This window comes from Anomaloglossus baeobatrachus, chromosome 2, assembly GCF_048569485.1.
Source record: "Anomaloglossus baeobatrachus isolate aAnoBae1 chromosome 2, aAnoBae1.hap1, whole genome shotgun sequence".
Classification (NCBI taxonomy): Eukaryota; Metazoa; Chordata; class Amphibia; order Anura; family Aromobatidae; genus Anomaloglossus; species Anomaloglossus baeobatrachus.
The window spans coordinates 726,828,669-726,854,977 of record NC_134354.1 but is presented as its reverse complement, the minus strand read 5'-3'; the positions used below and the strand labels follow the sequence as shown (position 1 = coordinate 726,854,977).

The 26,309-nt window shown below is 42.1% G+C and overlaps 1 protein-coding gene across 1 annotated transcript in view; it reads right to left on the bottom strand.

Annotated features, from left to right (window-relative positions):
* The window catches only part of FLT1 (fms related receptor tyrosine kinase 1), a 157,729-nt gene extending 131,842 nt beyond the window's left edge, over positions 1-25,887 (bottom strand). Inside the window, exon 1 of the mRNA XM_075337366.1 lies at positions 25,670-25,887. Within this exon, the coding sequence (XP_075193481.1) occupies positions 25,670-25,730 (61 nt within the window). The 5' untranslated portion in view covers positions 25,731-25,887. The remainder of the gene's footprint in view (positions 1-25,669) is intronic.
* Between the last annotated feature and the right edge of the window lie 422 nt (positions 25,888-26,309).

The window sequence follows — 26,309 nt, the reverse complement described above, 5'->3', positions numbered from 1 at the left end:
CCACATCTAAGTTGAATGTCTATGGAAAGAAAGAGCCTGTAAAAGCCAAACATTGCAAACTTTGTATTAAAACTGAATGGCAAAAATTATTTTTGACCCCAAATACCTGAATTTAAGGGAAAAAATGTCCCCTGAGTTGTAAAACCCTTTAATATCTGAGAGGCACTAGGTATTTAAGGCATCCTCCCACTAGAGGAGGTGCCTGAGCAACATAGTCAGTTAGTCAGTTAATGTCCATCTAAGTAGCTAGTTGTTAGATCTTGTCTATCCACTGTCCGTTACCTTCATCCATGCCCACTAACCTGTGCCTTCCCACACCTGTCAGTATCTGCTGTGCTATCCACACCTGCCCTCATCTGCTATGCTCTCTGCCTCAGCTGTCCCGCCTACTCCTTTCAGCGCTAGAGACTCTGCCTGTCCTTACATGAGACTGTTCCTGCCTTGGGGGTCAGCCGAACACTGCACTGGGAGTGGCACCTGGCGTCTACCTGGAAGTCGCTTAAGCAAGCCCCTTCCACTTCAGGGTAAGCTCGGGTTTCCCTTGTGGTCCTGTGGGTTCACTGTCGCTTGCCATCTCATCACCGTCATGCGCTACAGCAATAAAATTCAACATGCCCAATCACTCTCCCCTAACATCATCATCAGTTGTCGGGAAAGAGCTGAACACAGTTGACCTCAATGCAGTGTAATGGGACTAGAAAGAATTACCGTAAAACTACATTAGGTAACATAAAGGCTATGGTTTCTACAGCTGCTGTATAATCGCGGGTTAACAACATGCCAATGTTTCTCTATAGAGAAAAAGTAGTATAACAATCAAAAGAATTCCAACAGGACTGAAATAAAATCTCCTTCAGAAAGAAGAAATATGTATCTACAGCACGATCTATACAACCTTCCATCAGCAATTTTGAGGCTGTGTAACAATTTTACCATAAAAAGCATCAAAATTCACTGTGGAGACAACGGCTGACCTGAACGCAAACGGTGGCCTCACCAATGATTAGTTTTTCTCAACATTACTGACCATGGCACCGCTATATTCATCCTTTACATATTGATGGTGACAATTTTGGATCTCCTTGTTCTTGTAGAGATTATGTGTTGTCAGTCACAATTAGGAATGTGTAATTAATTATCCTCTTCAGCGTGGAAGAAGACAGGAACTTTAGTGCCACCCATTAAAAGTAAAGGGTGCTTTACACGCTGCGACATCGCTGCCGATATATCGTCGGGGTCACGTCGTTAGTGATGCACATCCGGCGCCGGTAGCGACATCGCAGCGTGTGACACCAAGGAGCGCAAAATCGTCCAAAACCGGTGATCGTTGACACATCGCTCCTTTCCTTAATATCGTTGCTGCTGCAGGTACGATGTTGTTCGTCGTTCCAGCGGCAGCACACATTGCTATGTGTGACACCGCAGGAAAGACGAACATCTCCTTACTTGCGTCCACTGGCAATGCGGAAGGAAGGAGGTGGGCGGGATGTTACGTCCCGCTCATCTCCGCCCCTCCGCTTCTATTGCACAGCTGCTTAGTGACGTCGCGGTGACGTCGCTGTCATGCCGAACGCTCCTCCCCCTTTAAGGTATGTGCGTGTGACGATGCCGTAGCTATAATGTTTGCTGTGGCAGCGATCACCAAATGTCGCACATACGACGGGGGCGGGTACTATCGCCCTCGACATCGCTAGCTATCGCTAGCGATGTCCCAGCATGTAAAGCACCCTTAACAGTCCTATAAAGTTGATTTCAACCATTAAAATACCTTGCAAACATGACTTAAGATAAGAAGCCAAACCAGAAACACATCTGCAAATGGAGTTTCTAGTTTGGCTTCTAATCTTGTCATGGGGCAACTCACTTTGAAGGATTAATATCAACTTTTAGGATTTCTACTTCCAATAGGTGGCACTAAAGGTCCTGTCCACTTACTCTCTAAAGAGGCAATCGGACATCTGCCAATCAGCACGCTATCGCCTACTCTATAGATAGCTGATAACTCATTTTCACTGGACAATCCCTTTAAGCACCCAGTACTGCGTCAGAGCATAACTTCAGAGGAGGATCCTTTGACTCATTCATGGATCTGTCTGGTCCTGTGGATCCTGGGTATTAGCTGACTTTGTAAATAACTGAGAGGGTAATAGTCACCAGCTGAAGTTCCCTTATGAAACAGAATATTCTGGGAAAAATACACAAGCGCCGCATGGTCTCCTTAGGCTGGGGCCACACAAGCGTATGGCATTCAATGCGAGAGCATCGGATGCGATATGCTAATGACCCTCGGCTCCTGCTCTGCTGCGAGTGTGAGCGAGTGTCATGCGTCTGTGATCCGATCCGGTGATCGGATCACAGCTGCAAAGGAGAGGGAAGGATTAATCTCCCTATTGCCTCTATTATCAGCTGATGCAATTATCGCACTGCACTCCGGTGTCATCTGAGTGCAGTGCAATGTTTCACTTGCACCCCTAGACTTGTATGGGTGTGAGTGAATACTGATTGGATTCCACCCGCAGAATGCTGCGCCTGTTTTCTTTGTCCGATTAGGGCTGAAAAAAAAAATTGCAGATGGGAGCTGCCCCATAAAGTAACATGGGTCCGAGTGGTATGCAATTTTTTTTTATTGCATTCCACTCAGCTCGTTTTACTCGCCGTGTGTCCTTACCCTTAACCCTCTTCTACAGTACCCTAAATAATGAATTACATATTAATCCCCCCTCTCATCCTTCAGATTGGTGACCATCATACTCACTGGCTCATTTCTCACCGCCATGCCAGAGCCAAGATAAAGTAGCAATGTGGTGCTTCTAACGCAATGTGCTCCATCACCCATTCTTCCCCCTGGTCCTTTCGTTAGTTGACTCAATGGTGGTCATTACAGAAAGCACCTGTTCATATGTAATGAACATATTTGGGGTATTGGTTTTCAGATAATGGAAGGTAAACGATTTTTCATGGAAAATCCATCAATATCTTAAGGCCCTGTCACACATAGAGATAAATCTGTGGCAGATCTGTGGTTGCAGTGAAATTGTGGACAATCAGTGCCAGGTTTGTGGCTGTGTACAAACGGAATAATATGTCCATGATTTCACTGCAACCACAGATCTGCCAAAGATTTATCTCTGTGTGTGACGGGGCCTTTACCCCTACTAAAATGCCCCAAACGTGCCATGAGCAGTATACCAAATGAAGAACTCATACCGAGAAGTCACTGGGGGTGAGGACATTATTTCACCGTCCTAATATTACAGAAAGGGACTTTTCTGGGTGTCCCGATTTAACTTTCTTAAGCAGACTCGTCAGTGACAGAATGTGAGTAAACCATGCGACTGAAGACATCATGTTCATTCAATAGATTTATACATTCATTGTAATAGTAGGGAACTGTCCTACAGAAAGAATAAGTAATTATAAGACAGCAATCAATGAACTCATGATAAATGTTAATAAATGACCTCAAATTCAGAAAAAAATATTATATGAAACCTATGAAAACTTTAAAGCAACTGCAATCCTGGAAGATATGGATAGTCCAAATGTCACCAATGCAACAATGATGGTTTAATCCTTCAGAAGATCATTATTTCCAGGTCCACCAGTATGTGACTTTCTCTGTCCAAGCACAGACCACGATGTGTGGAGTCAGACGATCCAAACTAATCAGTCTCAGTATAAGATGTTTGAATTCAGGTCAAGAGACAGATGTGTGAAATGCGTAACTAAAAAAAAATATGTCCCCTTGTACTTGAAAAGTATGTAGAAGAAATGTTAAAGAATTATCTGGAACATATAAAACATACAGTGCCTTGTGAAAGTATTCACCCCCCTTGAACTTTTCAATCTTTTCCACATTTCAGGCTTCAAACATAAAGATAAAACATTTTCATTTTTGTTGAAGAATCAACAACAAGTGGGACACAATTGTGAAGTAGAACGAAATTTATTGCTTATGTTAAAACTTTTGTAAAAAATAAAAAACTGAAAAGTGGTTAGTGCAATATTATTCATCCCCTTTACTTTCAGTGCAGCAAACTCACTCCAGAAGTTCATTGAGGATCTCTGAATGATCCAATGTTGTCCTAAATGACTGATGATGATAAATATAATCCACCTGTGTGTAATCAAGTCTCCGTATAAATGCACCTGCTAACGAGATATCGTCGGGGTAACGGTGCTCGTGACGCACATCCGGCATTGTTAGCGACGTCGTTGCGTGTAACAGCTCCGAGCGAGTGTTAACGATCAAAAACACTCACTTAATCATTGATTGTTGACACGTCATTCATTTTCAAAATCTCGTTGGTCGTTGTGGACGTAGGTTGTTCGTCGTTCCTGAGGCAGCACACATCGCTACGTGTGACACCGCGGGAACGACGAACAACAGCTTACCTGCATCCTCGGGCAACGAGGTGGGTGTGTCGTTAATGCAGCTGCTTGCTGCCCCTCCGCTTCTATTGGTCGGCCGCTGTGTGATGTCGCTGTGACGGCGAACGAACCTCCCCCTTAACGAAGAGGTTGTTCGCCGCCCACAGCGACGTCACTAGGAAGGTAAGTACATGTGACGGGTGTTAGCGATATTGTGCACCACGGGCAGCAATTTGCCCATGATGCACAAACGACGGGGGCAGGTGCTTTCATGAGTGACATCGCTAGCAATGTCGCTGCGTGTAAAGCAGCCTTTAGTGTTCTGTTTAAAGCGCAGAGAGCATCATGAAGAACAAGGAACACAACAGACAGGTCCGTGATACTGTTGTGGAGAAGTTTAAAGCCGGATTTGGATACAAAACGATTTCCAAAACTTTAAACATCCCAAGGAGCACTGTGCAAGCAATCATATTGAAATGAAAGGAGTATCATACCACTGCAAATCTACCAAGACCTGACCATCCATCCAAACTTTCATCTCAAACAAGGAGAAGACTGAACAGCCAAGAGGCCCATGATCACTCTGGATGAACTGCATAGATCTACAGCTGAGGTGGGAGAGTCTGTCCATAGGACAACAATCAGTCGTACACGGCACAAATCTGACCTTTATGGAAGCATGGGAAGAAGAAAGCCATTTCTCAAAGATATCCATAAAAAGTGTTTGTTGTTTAAAGTTTGCCAAAAGCCACCTGGGAGACACACCAAACATGTGAAAGAAGGTGCTCTGGTCAGATGAAACCAAAATTGAACTATTTGGGCACAATGCCAAACGATATGTTTGGCGTAAAAGCAACACAGCTCATCACCCTGAACACACCATCCCCACTGTCAAACATGGTGGTGGCAGCATCATGGTTTGGGCCTGCTTTTCTTCAGCAGGTACAGGGAAGATGGTTAAAATTGATGGGAAGATGGATGGAGCCTAATAGAGGACCATTCTTGAAGAAAACCTGTTGGAGTCTACAAAAAACCTGAGACTGGGACGGAGATTTGTCTTCCAACAAGACAATGATCCAAAACATAAAGTAAAATCTACAATGGAATGGATCACAAATAAACGTATCCAGGTGTTAGAATGGCCAAGTCAAAGTCCAGACCTGAATCCAATCGAGAATCTGTGGAAAGAGCTGAAAACTGTTGTTCACAAACGCTCTCCATCCAACCTCACTCAGCTCCAGCTATTGGCAAAGGAAGAATGGGCAAGAATTTCAGTCTCTCAATGTGCAAAACTGATAGACACATACCCCAAGCGACTTGCAGCTGTAATCGCAGCAAAAGGTGGCGCTACAAAGTATTAACTTAAGGGGGACGAATAATATTGCACACCCCAATTTTCAGTTTATTATTTTTTACAAAAGTTTAGCATAAGCAATAAATTTCGTTCACCTTCACAATTGTGTCCCACTTGTTGATTCTTCACCAAAAAATTAAAAAAATTATATTTATGTTTGAAGCCTGAAATGTGGGAAAAGGTTGAAAAGTTCAAGGGGGCCGAATACTTTCGCAAGGCACTGTAAGTGAATATCATAATACATTGAACTATTGTTATCTCTCATTCAAGTCACATTTTTGAAACCCATAATCAAGACAATAAATTACTATGTACATTGTATGATCTCAAATAGAGATGAGCGAACACAAACTGTAAATTTCGGGGTTTGTACCGATCATGGACTTTACAAAAAATCAGTGTCTGCGTTCGGAGTTTGGGTGCTGTATACCCATCGAGCGAGCAATACTGTGCTCATGTACGCTTGGTGCTCGGCTCAGTCCGAGCCGCTTACAATCTCTGAATGGCTCTCACTTGGGGTAAAACAATGTCTTCGGATGCTGTGTGTCCAAAAAAAAACAAAAAACCCTGTCCTCCCTCTCCCCCGGAAGTGATCTATTCTGTTTATCACTGGCTGTTTGTGGGCCGAACTCCCGAATCAGTGACTTCCAATGGGGGTCAGGATAAAGTTCAGGTCCATTTCCAGTTCTGAACTTAACTTTTTCTAATGTCCGGCTGAACCTTGCGAACCTGAACTTCAATGTGTCCGCTCATCTCTAATCTCAAACCATTAAAGGTTAAAGGGGCTGTCCCAGAAGCAACATTTGTCACCTATAAAGTACAGAGGATGATACCTGTACGATTGGTCTAATTGCGGCCATCAGGAAAGCCACAGGGAAAGCCAATATCTCTGAAGCATACGCACTACAGATAGTTTTAGGCCTGTATCAGAATTTTATAGGCACAGTATATCGTCCACCATAAACAATCGCCTAGCCTTCAGGTGAACAAACACAACTTTTATCCCCTTGTAATTTTTCTCTAAGGTTTCATTCAGACATTAGGTTTTTTGACGTTTGAGTAACATAGACCAAATTTCATCATTGACTTTAATTAAAGTTTCATAAGATTTTCAGCAGGTTTTTTCACTGATGAAGAAAAAATAATTTTTCCACCTTTTCCTATCTATCAGTCAGTGAGAAATAGACAACATATACCGTAGATGACATCCGAGTACTATTAGATTTTTTCGCAGAACCATAGACTTGCATTGCTGATTTTTATCTAAGGTCTCATTCACACTTTCAGTATTTTTTCAGTATTTTACCTCAGTATTTGTAAGACAAAACCAGGAGTGGGTGATAAATACAGAAGTGGTGCCCGTGTTTACATTATACTTTACCTCAGATTGCTCCACTCCTGGTTTTGGCTACAATACTGAGGTAAAAAACTCACCTAATACTCAACGTGTGCACGTGGCCTTACAGATACTGAGGTAAAAAAAAAAATTCACCAAATACTCAACATGTGCACGTGGCCTTACAGATACTGAGGTAAAAAACTCACCTAATACTCAACGTGTGCACGTGGCCTTACAGATACTGAGGTAAAAAACTCACCTAATACTCAACGTGTGCACGTGGCCTTACAGATACTGAGGTAAAAAAAAAACCTCACCAAATACTCAACATGTGCACGTGGCCTTACAGATACTGAGGTAAAAAACTCACCTAATACTCAACGTGTGCACGTGGCCTTACAGATACTGAGGTAAAAAAAAAACCTCACCAAATACTCAACATGTGCACGCGGCCTTACAAATACTGAGGTAAAAAACTCACCAAATACTCAACATGTTAACAGGGCCAAATACTCAGATCAGTATCAGATATAGCTCAAGGATTTTACAAAATATAAGGAAAAGTCTGAAGTGTGACCAGCCTCACAGACTGTCATTCATGACAAAAACAGAGAACACTCGTATATGAAAACCTGTCGTGTGGATGAGGCCGAAATTTGGATAATTCCCACTCAGCTAATGCAAAATTCCTTGTACTTTTCCTGGGTAAAGTCTGAATATTGGACACATCAATGGTTTTGGAAATTCAACAGAACTTTTTAATGCATTGATAATAGGGGTAGATGGAGTCATTCTGAAATTAATGAATCATCTCCAGTATCTACGCGGTTTTGTCACAAACAAGCATGTACGGCAGTTCTGCTTGTAACTTTCCCATTAGACCACATTTCTTGGTATTGCGGTGTCACATACTGTACTAGAATCACTCCTACACTAACTGAAATCATCTTCAACCTCCCCCACGTTTCCTAGTCCTGTAAGTGGGGGAGGGGAAGGGGGAATTTGCCAAAAACATAGATAACATCACCCACACTTGTAATGGTCCTAAAAATGTTCTAGTCATTTCAAGCAATCTTACTGAAATGCAAGTAATACTGCGCTATCATTTATAAAGCCCCCATACACATTATACTAATGTCAGTCATACCCGCTGATAGTCTAATGTGTATGCGTGGCCCAGACAGGTGACTGTTGGAGACTTATAGGGAATTTGTCACCCCCAAAATGCATTTTAAATGGGCTATACAGTGTGGTAAATGACAGTCTTTAGAAAAACCATACTAGCACTGCACCTGTTATGGGGGTTCTTCCCCCACTTCTGATTGACAGTGCTCACTACCCAGAGCAAGTAGTGCCTAAATGCTGCTGGAAAGTGTGTGTATACACACTGTGCCCGGCCGTGTCCACATACAATAGCTGGGTACACAGTGGCAGGGCACACAATGGCTGGGTACACAGTGGCAGGGCACACAATGGCTGGGTACACAGTGGCAGGGCACACAATGGTGGGTACACAGTGGCAGGGCACACAATGGCTGGGTACACAGTGGCAGGGCACACAATGACTGGGTACACAGTGGCAGGGCACACAATGGATGGGTACGCAGTGGTCGGGCACACAATGATCAGGGTACACAATGACCACGGTACACAATGGCCAGGGTACACAATGGCCAGGTACACAATGGCCAGGTACACAATGGCCAGGTACACAGTTGCCGGGCACACAATGGCTGTTCACACAGTAAGCAGGTACACATTGGCCGAGACACACAATGGCAGGGTACACAGTGGTCAAGTACACAAAGATCAGGCACACAGTGTTCGAACACAGTCTTGTCCCGGTCTTCTTTCTGTTGATGCTGCTATGCAAATGCAACCGGAAGTGTAGCGAACTTGCTGCACTTCCAGGTGTATTAGTATAGCGAGTGGCATCAGCAGTAATGTCAGTACATACTATATGCACCCATGCCAGCCGCATTCAGTGCTGTGTGGTGGTGAAAGGAGGGTGTAAACAATTAACTATTTGTACAGAATAATTGATAATTACTGTGAAAAATAAATGTAAGTAGCAACAACCAACTTGCTGTGGCATTGGGCAATTATTACAACCAACGTCTTCCTGTGTAAAAGCACACATGCTTCCATGTTTACCAAGGTAAGATATTCACTAGATATTGAAGTGTAAGCAACAGTGACGAGTGAGCTCTACCATGCTCGGGTGCTCAGTACTAGTACTACTCATCACTAGTTACAAGTACTGAGCCCCCGAGCATGGTAGCGCTCGTTCATCACTAGTTACGAGAGCCGAGCCCCTGAACATGGTAGTGCTTGCTTATCACTAGTTATGAGTACCGAGCACCTGAGCATGGTAGTGCCCGCTCATCACTAGTTATGAGTGCCGAGTCCCTGAGCATGGTAGTGCCCGCTTATCACTAGTTACGAATACCGAGCACCCGAACATGGTAGTGCCCGCTCATCATTAGTTATGATGAGTACTGAATACCTGAGCAATAGTAGTGCTCGCTCATGACTAGTTACGAGTACAGAGCTCCCGAGGATGGTAGTGCCCACTCATCACTAGTTATGAGTATCGAGCACCCTAGCATGGTAGTGTTCGCTCATTACTAGTTATGAGTACAGAGCACCTGAGCATGGTAGTGCTCACTAATCACTAGTAATCAACTTTCCTGGATGCCCAAAAAACATAAGCACAGCCTAAACCAATACATGTAAAAAATCAACAAAAAAAATTACCCTTAGGCCAGGGTCACACAACTTTATAAATCGGATGAGTGCCATCCAATGTTTTATCGGATAGCACTCAGATCTATGTTATTCATTGGGGCAGCGCCAATCTATTTCTCATACCAATTCTGCATGAAAAAAAATTGCAATTCTTTCCATTTTTTTATTACCCAAACAGAAATAATTCAAGACCATTGGACACAAGATGACAAAACTCTACAAACACAATGAGGTACATGTAAAAATGCCTCCCTATAGTCAGATATCATGACTGCAGTTCAGGCCGTCTCTAGATGCTGCAAATATATTATTGCTGTGAACTGTGCAATGGATTTGGTATGTCTTGCTAGATGTTAGATATTTTTCTTATACTTACTCCAACTTACTCCAACTTTTACTTTTATTCTAGATAATCTCATATATAAAGCTGAATTTATGAATGAATGTATGTATGTGTGTGTGTGTGTGTGTCCGGGATTGGCATCTGCACCGTCGCAGCTACAGCCACAAAATTTTGCACACTCACACTTCTGGACCCCGAGAGCGTCATAGGCTATGTTTTGAGGTGAAATTTTAACTCCGTGCTTTACAGTTATTCACCAAAAAACCTGCCTCCATTAAAGCGAATGGAGCTGGGAGCCACAGTGTAGCCAGAACTTCAGAAGAATGCGCAGCCACGTCCTTAACACTAGAAGTCCCAGGAATTTCGAGCTCCATAGGGTTTCAATGGTAAAAATGTTAAATGACCCCTCTCTGGGACTTCTAGTGTTAAATAGAATGTTGGCGTGTCACAATGCAGCCAGAAAAAGAGACAGACACAGACAGGGAAAGAGACAGACAGGGTAAGAAACAGACATAGACAGGGTAAGAGACAGACACAAAGAGACAGACAAAGAGACAGACAGGGAAAGAGACAGACAAAGACAGGTAAAGAGACAGACAAAGAGACAGACACAGGGAAAGAGACAGATTTTGTTAACAACAGTTATTAACCCGGGCGAAGCCGGGTAGTACAGCTAGTATACAATAAAAACAAAGTCAGTGTGGCGCTCACCATCACTTGCTGTATTAAGAAGATAGTAGGTGGCCTCACGGCTTTACTTCTTGCATGGATCAATCCCTAAGCAAATTTGGCTACATACTCAACTGAATACCAGAACCTAAAAAAACTATTCAAAAATTAGTTGAACCATTGAAAAGACTTGTACTTGCATCACATAATATGAAAATACACTGTGTGCAGAATTATTAGGCAAATGAGTATTTTGATCACATGATAATTTTTTACATGTTGTCCTACTCCAAGCTGTATAGGCTTGAGAGTCAACTACCAATGAAGTAAATCAGCTGATGTGCATCTCTGTAATGAAGAGGGGTGTAGTGTAATGACATCAACACCCTATATAAGGTGTCCTTAATTATAAGGCAACTTCCTTTCTTTTGGCAAAATGGGTCAGAAGAGAGATATGACGGGCTCTAAAAAGTCCAAAATTGTGAGATGTCTTGCAGAGGAATGCAGCAGTCTTGAAATTGCCAAGCTTTTGAAGCGTGATCACCGAACAATCAAGCGTTTCATGGCAAATAGGCCAACAGGGTCGCAAGACGCGTGTTGTGAAAAAAGGCACAAGATAACTGCCATGAATTGAGGAAAATCAAGCGTGAAGCTGCCAAGATGCCATTTGTCACCAGTATGGCCATGCATGTAAGCTGCAACGTTACTGGAGTATCAAAATGCACAAGGTGTGCCATACTCAGGCCAAGGTAAGAAAGGCTGAAAAACCACCACCTTTGAACAAGAAACATAAGATAAAATGTCAGGACTGTTCTAAGAAATATCTTAAGACTGATTTTTGAAAGGTTTTATGAACTGATGAAATTAGAGCGACTCTTGGTGGGCCAGATGGATGGGCCAGAGGCTGATCAGTAAAGGGCAGAGAGCTCCATTCTGACTCAGACGCCAGCAAGGTGGAGGTGGAGGAACTGGTATGGGCTGGTATCATCAAAAATGAACTTGTGGGACCTTTTCGGGTTGAGGATGGAGTGAAGCTCAACTCCCAGACCTACTGCCAGTTTCTGGAAGACAACTTCTTCAAGCAGTGGTACCGGATTAAGTCGGTATCGTTCAAGAAAAACATGATTTTCATGCAGGACAATGCTCCATCACATGCATCCAACTACTCCACAGCGTGGCTGGCCAGTAAAGGAAAAGATAAAAAAAATAATGACATGGGTCCCTTGTTCACCTGATCTGAACCCCATAGAGAACCTGTGGTTCCTCATAAAATCTAAGATCTACAGGGAGGGAAAACAGTACACCTCTCGGAACAGTGTCTGGGAGGCTGTGGTGGCTGCTGCACGCAATGTTGATCGTAAACAGATCAAGCAACTGACAGAATCTATGGATGGTAGGCTGTTGAGTGTCATCATAAAGAAAGGTGGCTATATTGGTCACTAATTTTTGGGGGTTTTGTTTTTGCATGTCAAAAATGTTTATTTCTAAATTTTGTGCAGTTATATTGGTTTACCTGGTGAAAATAAAAAAGTGAGATGGGAATAAATTTGATTTTTATTAAGTTGCCGAATAATTCTGCACAGTAATAGTTACCTGCACAAACAGATATCCTCCTAAGATAGCCAAATCTAAAAACACCCACTCCAACTTCCAAAAATATTAAGCTTTGATATTTATGAGTCTTTTGGGTTGATTGAGAAATATAGTTGTTGATCAATAATAAAAAAAATCCTCTAAAATACAACTTGCCTAATAATTCTGCACACGATGTAGTTAAAAGTTTAACACAAATAACAAACAAGAAAGTTCTGGAATGTGGATTCCACAACGTGATAAGAGTTGGTGGACGTTTGGTTTCCTGCTTCTCCTTTTCCAAGAAAGGTGAGTTCCAGAAATTACATAAAAGTATCATGGAGTTCTAGAGGAAATCAAAGGAAACACACAGGGGACAAAGAGCAATGCACTCAGGTAAGAGGAAGGAGATGGACTATTTATAGGGGGGACTGGGAAGAACACAGCCAAGGATATGGGAAAGTCATTTCCTTTTGATATCAGGAAAAAGCCTATTTAAGGTAATTAGGAAAAACAGGGATGTCCACTTGCGTAGAAGAGACAGGAACAGAGGAGAAGTCAGGACAGTCTGTGACATGAGAGAGCAGGGGAGTAATGACAGGAATCACAGGCTTTCCATGACTCATTGATGGAAACCTAAGCAGAACTGCAAAAATATGAGGTTATATTGTGGCTTTATCATGTCTGTTTTGTCTGGATCAAATCCGAATAGTACCAACAATGTATTGGACTACTTTTTAGATACATAGGTTTCACATGCACTAGTAGGAATTTTCAATAAATATGGAAATATAGGGACCCAGTGTAAAAGATGGGAGCCGATGTGTTGATTGCCAGGAGGGCTGCAAATAAGTATATCTGCCTCGATCAGGGTATTTATATACAAGTCTAGATCAATCAACTAAAAATCATGGAAAATAAATAACATTAAAAAAATAAACACATTGTTCAGAGTGTAACAGATAGGCCATGTGCACACAGTGCATTTTTGATGCGTTATTTGGTGCAGTTTTGTCACAAATCTCCATGTCTATCCTAATGGCAGCAAAGTCAGTGAGAATTCTGAAAAGTTGTGTACATGTTATTTTTTTTCCTTGCAGATTTGGTGCAGAAAATAATCGGCAGCATATCAGTTTTTGGTGCATTTTTCCTGCGTTTTTCAGCCCTTCCATCCATTGATTTCATTAGGGAAAACGCATGGTAAAAAGTGCACCAAAAAAGCATCTCGTTTATGGTGTGTTTTTCTGCCAGAAGATGCAGATTTGCTCCAGATAATTTCTGCACCAAATACTCAGCGTGTGCACATAGTCATAATCATAAATAATATGACCCTTAGGGCCTATGCCCACAGCTCTTATACAGATCTGCTATATAGAACCCTGACTTTTCTGCTAGGATAGGATATGAGGCGCCATACGGCAGCTCTTTGATGTCTATGGGTCCATGTCAGTTTTTTGGCCATGTACAAGGATCCAAAATCTTAAAAATTCAGTTGTGATTCCAAATCACCCCATTTACCTGACTGAAGCCATTTTTTCCTCATCAGGATGGTACACATCAGCACTAGGGATTAGTGGACCCATGGAAGTTCGGTTTTGTGTGTTCAACTGGACTTTAGATAAAGTTTGGTTTGGGACCTGGAGTTGACCTGGACCCCAATGGAAGTCACTAATTGGGCAGTTTGTGCCTCCACCCACGTCAGACAGCCATAAACAGACACTTGCGGGGCAGGTGGGCGAAGTTTTTCCTTTTTTTTTGTGGGGGGGGTTCACACTACATCTGATCATGCTGTTGTTACCTCCAGTATGAGCCGATCATGCACTGCTAGCAGCTCTCACTGGGCTGAGCACCGAGCGTTCCCGATGCTCGTACGAGGGACGTTCATACATAAAGCACCTGAACTCCGAATCCATGCTCTGTGGGTTATTTTTGTTTGGCACTGAACCTCAGGTTCGCTCATTTCTAATCAGCAAGCCTCTTCTGTATAAAATAGTAGAGAAGACCACACTATATGCAGACGTATTATACTGTGCAGTGTACAGTTTTTTATTTATGCTTAACGTGTGCTAAAAGCCAATGTTTGCTTAGTGGTTAATATCAGAGGCTTCCTTCCAAAGAATGTGATGGACAAACTCCCAAATTCCATATATGACCTATCATACATGTGGGAGTATGTCCATCAGATACTTTCTAAGAACCACTTGCACACATCAGTGATTCCGGTACGTATGACATCTAATTTTATATGTACCGCAGACACGGACATATGCAACCCCATTAAAATCAATTGGTCTATGCACACATCCCTGTTTTCTTACGGACGTGTGTCGTGTGCTCCACAAGGCAATATGTCCGTTTTTCTCCGCATACTGATGTGATCCGTGTCACATCAGTGTGACACGTACTGGAGAAAATGTGTCTTTGAAATAAAATTATTTTCTATACTAACCTGTCTCCAGCGCTGCTGTCTTCGGCGCTACTGTCACTTGCTTCCTGGCCAGCATAATGCTCATGAATATTCACTACACCGTGGACCCTGAAGCAGCAGTAGCGCTGGAGACAGCAGGGCTAGGGATAGGGGAGTATATAAGTTTCTGCTGTCCGTATGCTATGCGGATGTCACAGGAATAGCACACTGACAGCGCACGCTGAACACACAGACACACACACACATACGCACCCACACCACGGACCGTGAAAAATGTGCGTTTTTATCACGGAGGTGTGAAGGGGGCCTAAAGGCCCCATTACACGCAACGACGTATCTAACGATATATCGCCGGGGTCACGGATTCCGTGACGCACATCCGGCATCATTAGCAACGTCGTTGCGTGTGACACCAACGAACGGCCGTTAAAGATCAAAAATACTCACCTTATCATTGATCGTTGGTATGTCGTTCATTTTCAAAAAATCATTGATTGTTGCAGGACGCAGGTTGTTCGTCGTTCCCGAGGCAGCACATATCGCTACGTGTGACACCTCGGGAACAACAAACTACAGCTTACCTGCGGCCGCCGGCAATGAGGAAAGAAAGAGGTGGGCGGAATGTAACGGCCGCTCATCTCCGCCCCTCCGCTTCTGTTGGCCGCTGTGACACCGCACGAACCACCCCCTTAGAAAGGAGGCGGTTCGCCGGCATAAGCGACGTCGCTAGGCAGGTAAGTCCATGTGATGGCTCCTAACGATTTTGTGCGCCACGGACAGCGATTTGCCTGTGACGCACAAACGACGGGGGCGGGTGCTTTCACCAGCGATATCGCTAGCGATATCGCTGCATGTAAAGCCCCCTTTAGGAAGTCTCTCCTAACACGAGCCTTGGATGAGATGTGTCTGACCCGTGACGCTCCAGCCTTGGATGAGATCTGTCTGACCTGTGACGTTCCAGCCTTGGATGAGATGTGTCTGACCCATGACGCTCCAGTTTTTCCTTCTGCTGTCAGGGCATGCTGGGAGTTGTTGTTTGGAAAGTACTAGGAAGGTGGATCCACTATTTTGGATGGCGTGATCCCAATAATATGTTTGCATGAAACGGAGTTTTGTTTTGTTACATTCCTTTTCAGAAAACTGAAAAGTCATAAAGTCCATACTTGTCTGTATTTACTTGGCACCTGTAGCAAATAACCTTCCACGGGGAGATGATCTAATAGTCCAGGCAAAAAGGCACCTTACAGCTCACTTAACTCCGTGAACTAATGCAATGGAACGAACCACAATGTTCCCTTTGACTGAGCAAAAGCCAGGAGCCTCCAGCTAGATAGAAAACATGGCGTGTCAGCTGTAAGTGGACGGTATGGAGCCAGAAATATCATTTTCTCCAGGTTATGAAATAAGCACATAGGTCAAAACATTCACTAATGGCACTGTTAGTGAGATCGCCTCGTGATTGAGTTATAACTGGAAACATCCCTTGGCCTTTGTGTCTGGCACTGTGCTGTGTGCATGGACGGCGGCTGGATAATTGTTGCGCATGCTTCTGAATAAACACATCCAGAGTGGGGCTTTTCCAGCGCTCATAAAGATTTGCATCCAGATAGCTCCAACACGTCGGGTACATTGTTTCTATCATATTCTGGCACAGTATAGCATATGTCTTCCATGGAAATGTAAACAGACTAATCTATACCGATACACTCGGCTTCCTCTATATCAAAGCTGCTTATCTGGTCGAGCAGACAGTGACTTTAAAAGATGGATGTAATGAGGAATTCTCCGGTCAGCCGCTACATTGTTCAATGACAAAATGCATTCCTGGAAAAAGGAATTAGAGGATATTTTACTCTAGGTTCAGTCCGCTTCCCTACTTCTATATCTAAATACCCCGGGGCCAATGTGGGATCGCCTTTCCACCCCATAATGCAGAACATGGGGTGCATGTCACACTAAACCTCCTAAAACAATTCTAGAAACCGCCCAACATATAGTGAATATAGAGATATATAAGCAAAAAAATGTTTTTCTGATCAGAACTCATATAGCACCATTAGGGTGCACTCACATGAGCCGCATGACTCGCACGAGTCTCCCATCACATCACCCAGCACGGCCACACACTCTCCGGACAGGAGTGTCTCAACTGCATAGAACTACATGGAGCCGATGCGCTCCTGTCAGGAAAGTGTGCGGCCGTGCCGGGTGATGCGATTCGAGACTCGTGTGAGCACACCCTTATTCCACAGCTCCTTACCACAGTGTTCTCCAACTCCAGTCCTCAAAAGCCACCAACAGTGCATGTTTTCAGGATTTCCTTAGGTGATCATTTAATTACCTGCTCAGGTGATAATTCCATGGCCTGCACAATGCTAAGGAAATCCTGAAAACATGACCTGTTGGTAGCTCTTAAGGACTGGAGTTGGGGAACTCTGCTTTACAGACCTCATCATTGTCCACATTGGGTCTCACAATCTACATTCCCTATCAGTAGGTCTTTGTAGTACGGGAGGAAACCAGAAAACCTGGAAGAAACCCTCAGAAACGCAAGGAGAACATACAAACTCCTCGCAGATGTTGTCCTTGGTGGGATTTGAACCTTAGCTGTGATGCTAGCCACTACTTATGGGGAGTGTGGGCAAGAGCGTAGTCAGGAAAGCCAGGGTCTGTTAACAGGAGGACAAGTATAAACACAAGGAGAAAACAGAGGCATAGTCAGGGCAATATCCGAGGGCAGAAGTTCAGGAGAGAACGTAATAAGTTCAGGGAGAACGCATAGACGTAGTCAAACAAGCAGGAGGTCACAACAAGAATAAGTAGCAGGCAGAGACATAGTCAAATAACGGTCCGGGGACATGGAAGAAAGATCAGAACAGAGACAAACCAACAGCACAACTGCAGAACCAGAAAATGTGACTGGTGATGTCCTGGGCGAGCATGCTCAGTAAAGAAGCCTGAGCAATTACCAGTAAGGAGGAACACCTGAGTAATCAGCACCAACCTGAAATACAGTGCTTTCAAACACACTGCTAGCTAGTAACACAGGAAGGCACAGCAGAGCATCTCCAAAGACAAGATGCTCTGCACAGAGGAATCGTGACACAGCTCTGCAAAGCAACAGTGCTAACAACTGAGCCACTTAAGCGTGGTCTCCATTCTGGGGCTCTCCAAGAATGATGTGAGAAGTAGGCAAATGTTAAGGAAAACTACCTCATATAGTCGGATTCCCTCTTTAGTTTAGGGTTGCTTTTGGCATTTTGTCATTCCTATTTTGCAATAAATACAACTTGATAATATTTTGGACCTACTGTATATAGGACTTAATGTAAAACATGACTGAATAACGTGACAATCAACAACAATGATGATAATACTATGAATAACAATAAGACCTATAATCACCATCATCTTCATCACAAGGCAAACAATGTAACGATGAACATCACATTTTCAGGACGTCTATAATCATCGGATAATGACAACATAGATTATCACATCCAGGAAGTGTCCATATCACAAACAGCAGCGCGAGAGCCACAGGGCGACAAATCTCAGCATCGACATCTACGTCCCACAGAAATATACCTCAGATATTCTCCAATGTGCGGCTAATAGCAACAATGGTCCAAACTCAGGCCATCTCTGGAGGCTCAGATTTCTTGTCACTGAGTTTAGAGTAGTTCTGAAAAACTAATGGTCAGAGAGTGATATCCGACCTGCCCCTTTTAAAATCAATGTCTTGAATTTCTGCCTTCTATGATTTATTCAATGAACTTGAGAATTTACCAAAGTCTCCAATTAAGATTATCTTAATAACAAGGCTTTTGGGGTAAATGACCATTTCTGGTTCTTCTGTCCTTACAGCACTGTACAGGCTATTTGGCTACTTGCTCCTAAGATCACTTTGGTTTCCTGTATGTTTGTTCCCAAGTTCTTCATTCCAGAAGCTCGGGATCTGACACTTTCCCAGTGCATCGTCCTGGCTTCTACTACTGTGGAGAAGGCGCCAGCTAAAGAAGATTGTGGATTTCTGCCAACGCTTCATAGCACAACCTCGTTAATGGTCAGGAATGATGGATTTGTCTGCCAGGCCACTATGGCTTTATTACAAATAGAATATTAACCTTCGTGGAATATCCTTGGTATCAATACAATATTTTAGATAATGGGGTTCAATTTATTGGAGATGAATGATACAATATGAATAAGGGTACAAATAAGTCTAGTCATTTCTGGACTGTGATATATAGGACACTACTCAACTATTAAGACATATAGGACACTAAACTGATAGGACAGATGTAGGACACTATGGACATATATAGGACACTATTCAAATGCTAGGGCATATATAGGACACTATTCAACTGCTGGGACAGATATAGGACACTACTCAATTGCTAGCACAGATATAGGACACTACTCAACTGCTAGGACAATATAGGACACTACTCAACTGCTAGGAAAATATAGGACACTACTCAACTGCTAGGACAGATATAGGACACTATTCAACTGCTAGGACAATATAGGACACTACTCAACTACTAAGACATATATTAGACACTACTCAACTGCTAGGACAGATATAGGACACTACTCAACTGCTAGGACAGATATAGGACACTACTCAACTGCTAGGACAGATATAGGACACTACTCAACTACTAAGACATATATAGGACACTACTCACCTACTAAGACATATAGGACACTACTCACCTGCTAGGGCATGTATAGGACATTACTCAACTACTAGGACAATATAGGACACTATTCAACTACTAAGACATATTTTAGACACTACTCAACTACTAGGACAATATAGGACACTATTCAACTACTAAAACATATAGTAGAAACTACTCAACTGCTAGGACAGATATATGACACTACTCACCAGCTAGGAGAGATATAGGAGACTACTCACCAGCTAGGACAGATATAGGAGACTACTCAACTGCTAGGACAGATATAGGACACTACTCAACTGCTAGGACAGATATTGGACACTACTCAACTACTACGACATACATAGGACACTACTCACCTACGAAGACATATAGGACACTACTCCCCTGCTAGGGCATATATAGGATACTACTCAACTACTAGGACAGATATAGGACACTACTCAACTGCTGGGACATATATAGAACACTACTCAATTGCTAGGACAGATATAGGACACTACTCAACTGCTAGGACAGATACAGTTAGGTCCAGAAATATTTGGACAGTGACACAAGTTTTGTTATTTTAGCTGTTTACAAAAACATGTTCAGAAATACAATTATATATATAATATGGGCTGAAAGTGCACACTCCCAGCTGCAATATGAGAGTTTTCACATCCAAATCGGAGAAAGGGTTTAGGAATCATAGCTCTGTAATGCATAGCCTCCTCTTTTTCAAGGGACCAAAAGTAATTGGACAAGGGCCTCTAAGGGCTGCAATTAACTCTGAAGGCGTCTCCCTCGTTAACCTGTAATCAATGAAGTAGTTAAAAGGTCTGGGGTTGAAGACAGGTGTGTGGTTTTGCATTTGGAAGTTGTTGCTGTGACCAGACAACATGCGGTCTAAGGAACTCTCAATTGAGGTGAAGCAGAACATCCTGAGGCTGAAAAAAAAAGAAAAAATCCATCAGAGAGATAGCAGACATGCTTGGAGTAGCAAAATCAACAGTCGGGTACATTCTGAGAAAAAAGGAATTGATTGGTGAGCTTGGGAACTCAAAAAGGCCTGGGCGTCCACGGATGACAACAGTGGTGGATGATCGCCGCATACTTTCTTTGGTGAAGAAGAACCCGTTCACAACATCAACTGAAGTCCAGAACACTCTCAGTGAAGTAGGTGTATCTGTCTCTAAGTCAACAGTAAAGAGAAGACTCCATGAAAGTAAATACAAAGGGTTCACATCTAGATGCAAACCATTCATCAATTCCAAAAATAGACAGGCCAGAGTTAAATTTGCTGAAAAACACCTCATGAAGCCAGCTCAGTTCTGGAAAAGTATTCTATGGACAGATGAGACAAAGATCAACCTGTACCAGAATGATGGGAAGAAAAAAGTTTGGAGAAGAAAGGGAATGGCACATGATCCAAGGCACACCACATCCTCTGTAAAACATGGTGGAGGCAACGTGATGGCATGGGCATGCATGGCTTTCAATGGCACTGGGTCACTTGTGTTTATTGATGACATAACAGCAGACAAGAGTAGCCGGATGAATTCTGAAGTGTACCGGGATATACTTTCAGCTCAGATTCAGCCAAATGCCGCAAAGTTGATCGGACGGCGCTTCATAGTACAGATGGACAATGACCCCAAGCATACAGCCAAAGCTACCCAGGAGTTCATGAGTGCAAAAAAGTGGAACATTCTGCAATGGCCAAGTCAATCACCAGAGCTTAACCCAATTGAGCATGCATTTCACTTGCTCAAATCCAGACTTAAGATGGAAAGACCCACAAACAAGTAAGACCTGAAGGCTGCGGCTGTAAAGGCCTGGCAAAGCATTAAGAAGGAGGAAACCCAGCGTTTGGTGATGTCCATGGGTTCCAGACTTAAGGCAGTGATTGCCTCCAAAGGATTTGCAACAAAGTATTGAAAATAAAAATATTTTGTTTGGGTTTGGTTTATTTATCCAATTACTTTTGACCTCCTAAAATGTGGAGTGTTTGTAAAGAAATGTGTACAATTCCTACAATTTCTATCAAATATTTTTGTTCAAACCTTCAAATTAAACGTTACAATCTGCACTTGAATTCTGTTGTAGAGGTTTCATTTCAAATCCAATGTGGTGGCATGCAGAGCCCAACTCGCGAAAATTGTGTCAGTGTCCAAATATTTCTGGACCTAACTGTATAGGACACTACTCAACTATTAAGACATATATAGGACACTACTCACCTACTAAGACATATAGGACACTACTCACCTGCTAGGGCATATATAGCACACCACTCAACTACTAGGAGACATATAGGACACTACTCAACTACTAGGACATATATAGGACACAACAGTATGGCATATATAGGACACTATTCAACTACTACTAGGACATATATAGGACACAACACTATGGCATATATAGGACACTATTCAACTACTACTAGGACATATATAAGACACTACTCAACTACTAAGACATACAGGACACTACACAACTACGATATTCTGTTTTTCTATGAAGATTCCTCTTTTGACCTAAACTTTAAATATTTAAAATTTCTAACACAATCGAATTAACAAAAATAATCATACACTACAATCAACCAATCATCCATTGTGATCAATCCCAGTAACACATCATGGTACATAAAATAAAAGGACAATTCCCAGGTGATTTCTTCAGCCATAAAGTCAAATAACCCTATACACTTGATTTTATGGGATGAACATTGATCTTTAGACAGTTTCATATATGTATATTCTAGATCCAGGCTGTAGGAGTAGAGAGTCACACAGGACACTAAAGTTATGAAGTTTCAGATACATCAAGGGTCACAAGCAATAACTGCTACCAAGTTTCGGATGCACTTAACTCATGACAGAAATATGCTTTCCAAGTCATCATAGCCTCAAATCATACCATGTCATGTATCCAGAATCAGACTTATAAACCCTGGATCATACTAGGTCATGTATCCAGAATCAGACTATATAACACAGCAAATATAGAGCAATGTCCTATAATACATACAGTACAATAACAAAATGTAACCTAGATGCACATTACATAACATATCCAGAATCATACTGTATTCTAGATGCGGAATCGTATGATGTAATGTTTCCAGAATCATACTATATAATATATAAAGAATCTTACTATGTAATGTATGCAGAATCACACTACAGAATATATTCAGAATATTACCCTGTATTATATCAAGTAGAATAACTTGTACCGTAACCTAGAATAATTCTATATAATAAATCCAAAATCATATATAATATTTCCAAAACCGTACTAGGTAATGTATCCATAATTATACTATGTGATATATTCAGAATCATACTGCATAAAATATCCCGTATAACGCCCTGGAAAATATCCAGAAGCAGACCATTTAATGTATCCAGAGTCATACTATGTAATATATTCTGATTCATTCTACAAGCATATAATATATCCAGAATCACAGCATCTATCCATAATCAATCATACCATGTAAGTTATCCGTAATCACACAATGTAATGTATACAAAATTATACTATGTGGCAATATCCAGAATCAAACAATTTAATGTATCCAGAGTTATACTTTGTAATATATTCTGAATCATTCTACATATATCAAATATAACAACCTGTAATATGTCCAGAATCACAGCATGTATCCAGAATCATACTATGTAAGACGTCCATAATCATAGATAATGTATCCAGAATCATAGTATATAAGTTATCCATAATCATAGATAATGTATCCAGAATTATACCATGTAAGTTATCCATATCATAGATATTGTATTCAGAATCATACTATGTAAGTTATCTATAATCATAAATAATGTATCCAGAATCATACTATGTAAGTAATCAATTTCATAGATAATGTATCCAGAATCATACTATATAAGTTATTAATATCATGGATAATGTATCCAGAATCATACTATGTACGTTATCCATCCAGAATCATACTATGTAAGTTATCCATAATCATACAATGTAATGTATCCAGAATCATACTATGTAAGTTATCCATATCATAGATAATGTATCCAGAATCATACTTTGTAAGTTATCCATAAACATAGATAATGTATCCAGAATCATACTATGTAAGTAATCCATTTCATAGATATGGTATCCAGAATCATACTATATAAGTATTCCATGTCATAGATATTGTATCCATAATCATACTATATGTTATTAATATCATAGATAATGTATCCAGAATCATACTATGTAAGTAATCCATTTCATAGATATTGTATCCAGAATCATACTATATAAGTTATCCATGTCATAGATATTGTATCCATAATCATACTATATAAGTTATTGATATCATAGATAATGTATCCAGAAGCACACTATGTAAGTTATCCATAATCATACAATGTAATGTATCCAGAATCATACTATATAAGTAATCCATGTCATATTGCATCCAGAATCATACTATATAAGTTATCCATATCATAGATAATGTATCCAGATTTATACTATGTAAGTAATCCATGTCATAGATATTGTATCCATAATCATACTATATAAGTTATTGATATCATAGATAATGTATCCAGAAGCACACTATGTAAGTTATCCATAATTATACAATGTAATGTATCCAGAATCATACTATATAAGTAATCCATGTCATATTGTATCCAGAATCATACTATATAAGTTATCCATTAGTGATGAGCGAGCATGCTTGTTACTACTCGGTACTCGCACGAGTATCACTGTACTCGGGCTACTCGGCGGGGACCGAGTAATCTCGCGATACTCGTGCTGTACTCGTGGTCTTCATGTTGGCGCTCTTTTTACAGCCATCCCTTATGCAGGGATTGGCTGGCAGACCACTGCAATGCCACAGCCCTGTTGTGGAATTGCAGTGATTGGCCGGCCCTCACAGAATGACCGTGCCTTTAGCCCGACACTTCCCCGCTCGGCTACGGCCCCTCCCGCACTCCACTCCGCGTGTATATATATATGCACGCTTACACACACACGCACGTTTTTTTTTTTAATTTACAGTTTTCTGGTTTCTCCATGCTGCCGGGAGTAGTGATGAGCGAGTACTAAAAAGCTCGGGTGCTCGAGGCTCGGGCCGAGCCTCCCAAGATACTCGTGTACTCGGCCCGAGCACCGAGCCCAATGTTATCCTATGGGAGACCCGAGTATTTTTGTGAAATGACCACCGGCAGCATGTAGAAACCATAAAACTGTAAATTAAATAAAAAAACGTACGTGTGTGTGTAAGCGTGCATATATATATACACGCGGAGTGGAGTGCGGGAGGGGCCGTAGCCGAGCGGGGAAGTGTCGGGCTAAAGGCACGGTCATGCTGTGAGGGCCGGCCAATCACTGCAATTCCACAACAGGGCTGTGGCATTGCATTGGTCTGCCAGCCAATCCCTGCATAAGGGCTGGCTCTAAAAAGAGCGCCAACATGAAGACCACGAGTACAGCACGAGTATCGCGAGATTACTCGGTCCCCGCCGAGTAGCCCGAGTACATTGATACTCGTGCGAGTAACGAGTAGTAACAAGCATACTCGCTCATCACTAGCCGGGAGTGATTTCACAATAATACTCGGGTCTCCCATAGGATAACATTGGGCTCGGTGCTCGGGCCGAGTACACGAGTATCTTGGTATGCTCGGCCCGAGCCTCGAGCACCCGAGCTTTTTGGTACTCGCTCATCACTATTATCCATATCATAGATAATGTATCCAGAATCATACTTTGTAAGTTATCCATAATCATACAATGTAATGTGTCCAAGATCATACTATGTGACAAAATCCAGAATCATACAATGCAATACATCCATTCAATTATCCAAACTTTTTCTAGTCACACATTAATCCTGGATCCAGGTTTAGTTAACAGATTTCCCATTTTATGGAATTGCAAATCAAAATTAGACATCATTATCAACAAGACTACACCTGGCCTGACATGTTACAGCCCGCATGCTCTATCTAGTAGTTTAGTATCTAGTCCAATAATAATTAAAATATTGATATTAAAATGTAAGAAAAAATTGTGTTAACTTGGGCTGATTTTCCTCCGCACCATGTCCTCTTATATATAGGATTCATTAATAAACCTGTCCACAGAATTGCCCAAAAGTTGAGGACTGCACCTACCTGTCAGCATCAGGCATCCAAACATCAAGCACAGCATGGCCACAGCAGCACAGCTTATCATCTCTATGTGTCCTAGATCCCACAATGTGCAGTGCTAGTGGGAAGGATGAATCAAAGGATGAGCCTCCAGTGAGAAGAGTCCTCCCTGGTCCCCAGACTGGAAGTGCTGAAAGTTTATCCTGCAGCAGAGCTATCCAGCGAGTCTGAGAGCTCCTCTCTCCTCAGCAGCTTCCTGCAAAATGACTTGTGCTCAGCAGTGTGTCCTTAGCTGCAGAGTGGGAAGGAATATCCTGAAGGACAAAGTGCTGGAACCCCAGGGAGATATCCATTCATTATGTGCAGCCAAATTCTCACACCCCTGATATAACCTCTTCTAACTGATGGCATCTGCAACCACTCCCTGCCCATGACATCACTGAGCCCTGGTATAAAGGCAGCTGGCCCTACCACAGTCAGTAACTGGTCCCAGCTGCAGGGGCCACAGCTCCCAGTCAGTTCTGCATCCCAGCAGTCCTGATTGAGCTGGAACAGCATTGTTTCATTTGCTTGATTAGGGTCACACGCACAAAACAGACTATGCAAGAAGTTTGTAGACCCCTGCAGGCACTGAGCGCTTTCACAATGCCCCTCTAACCCACAA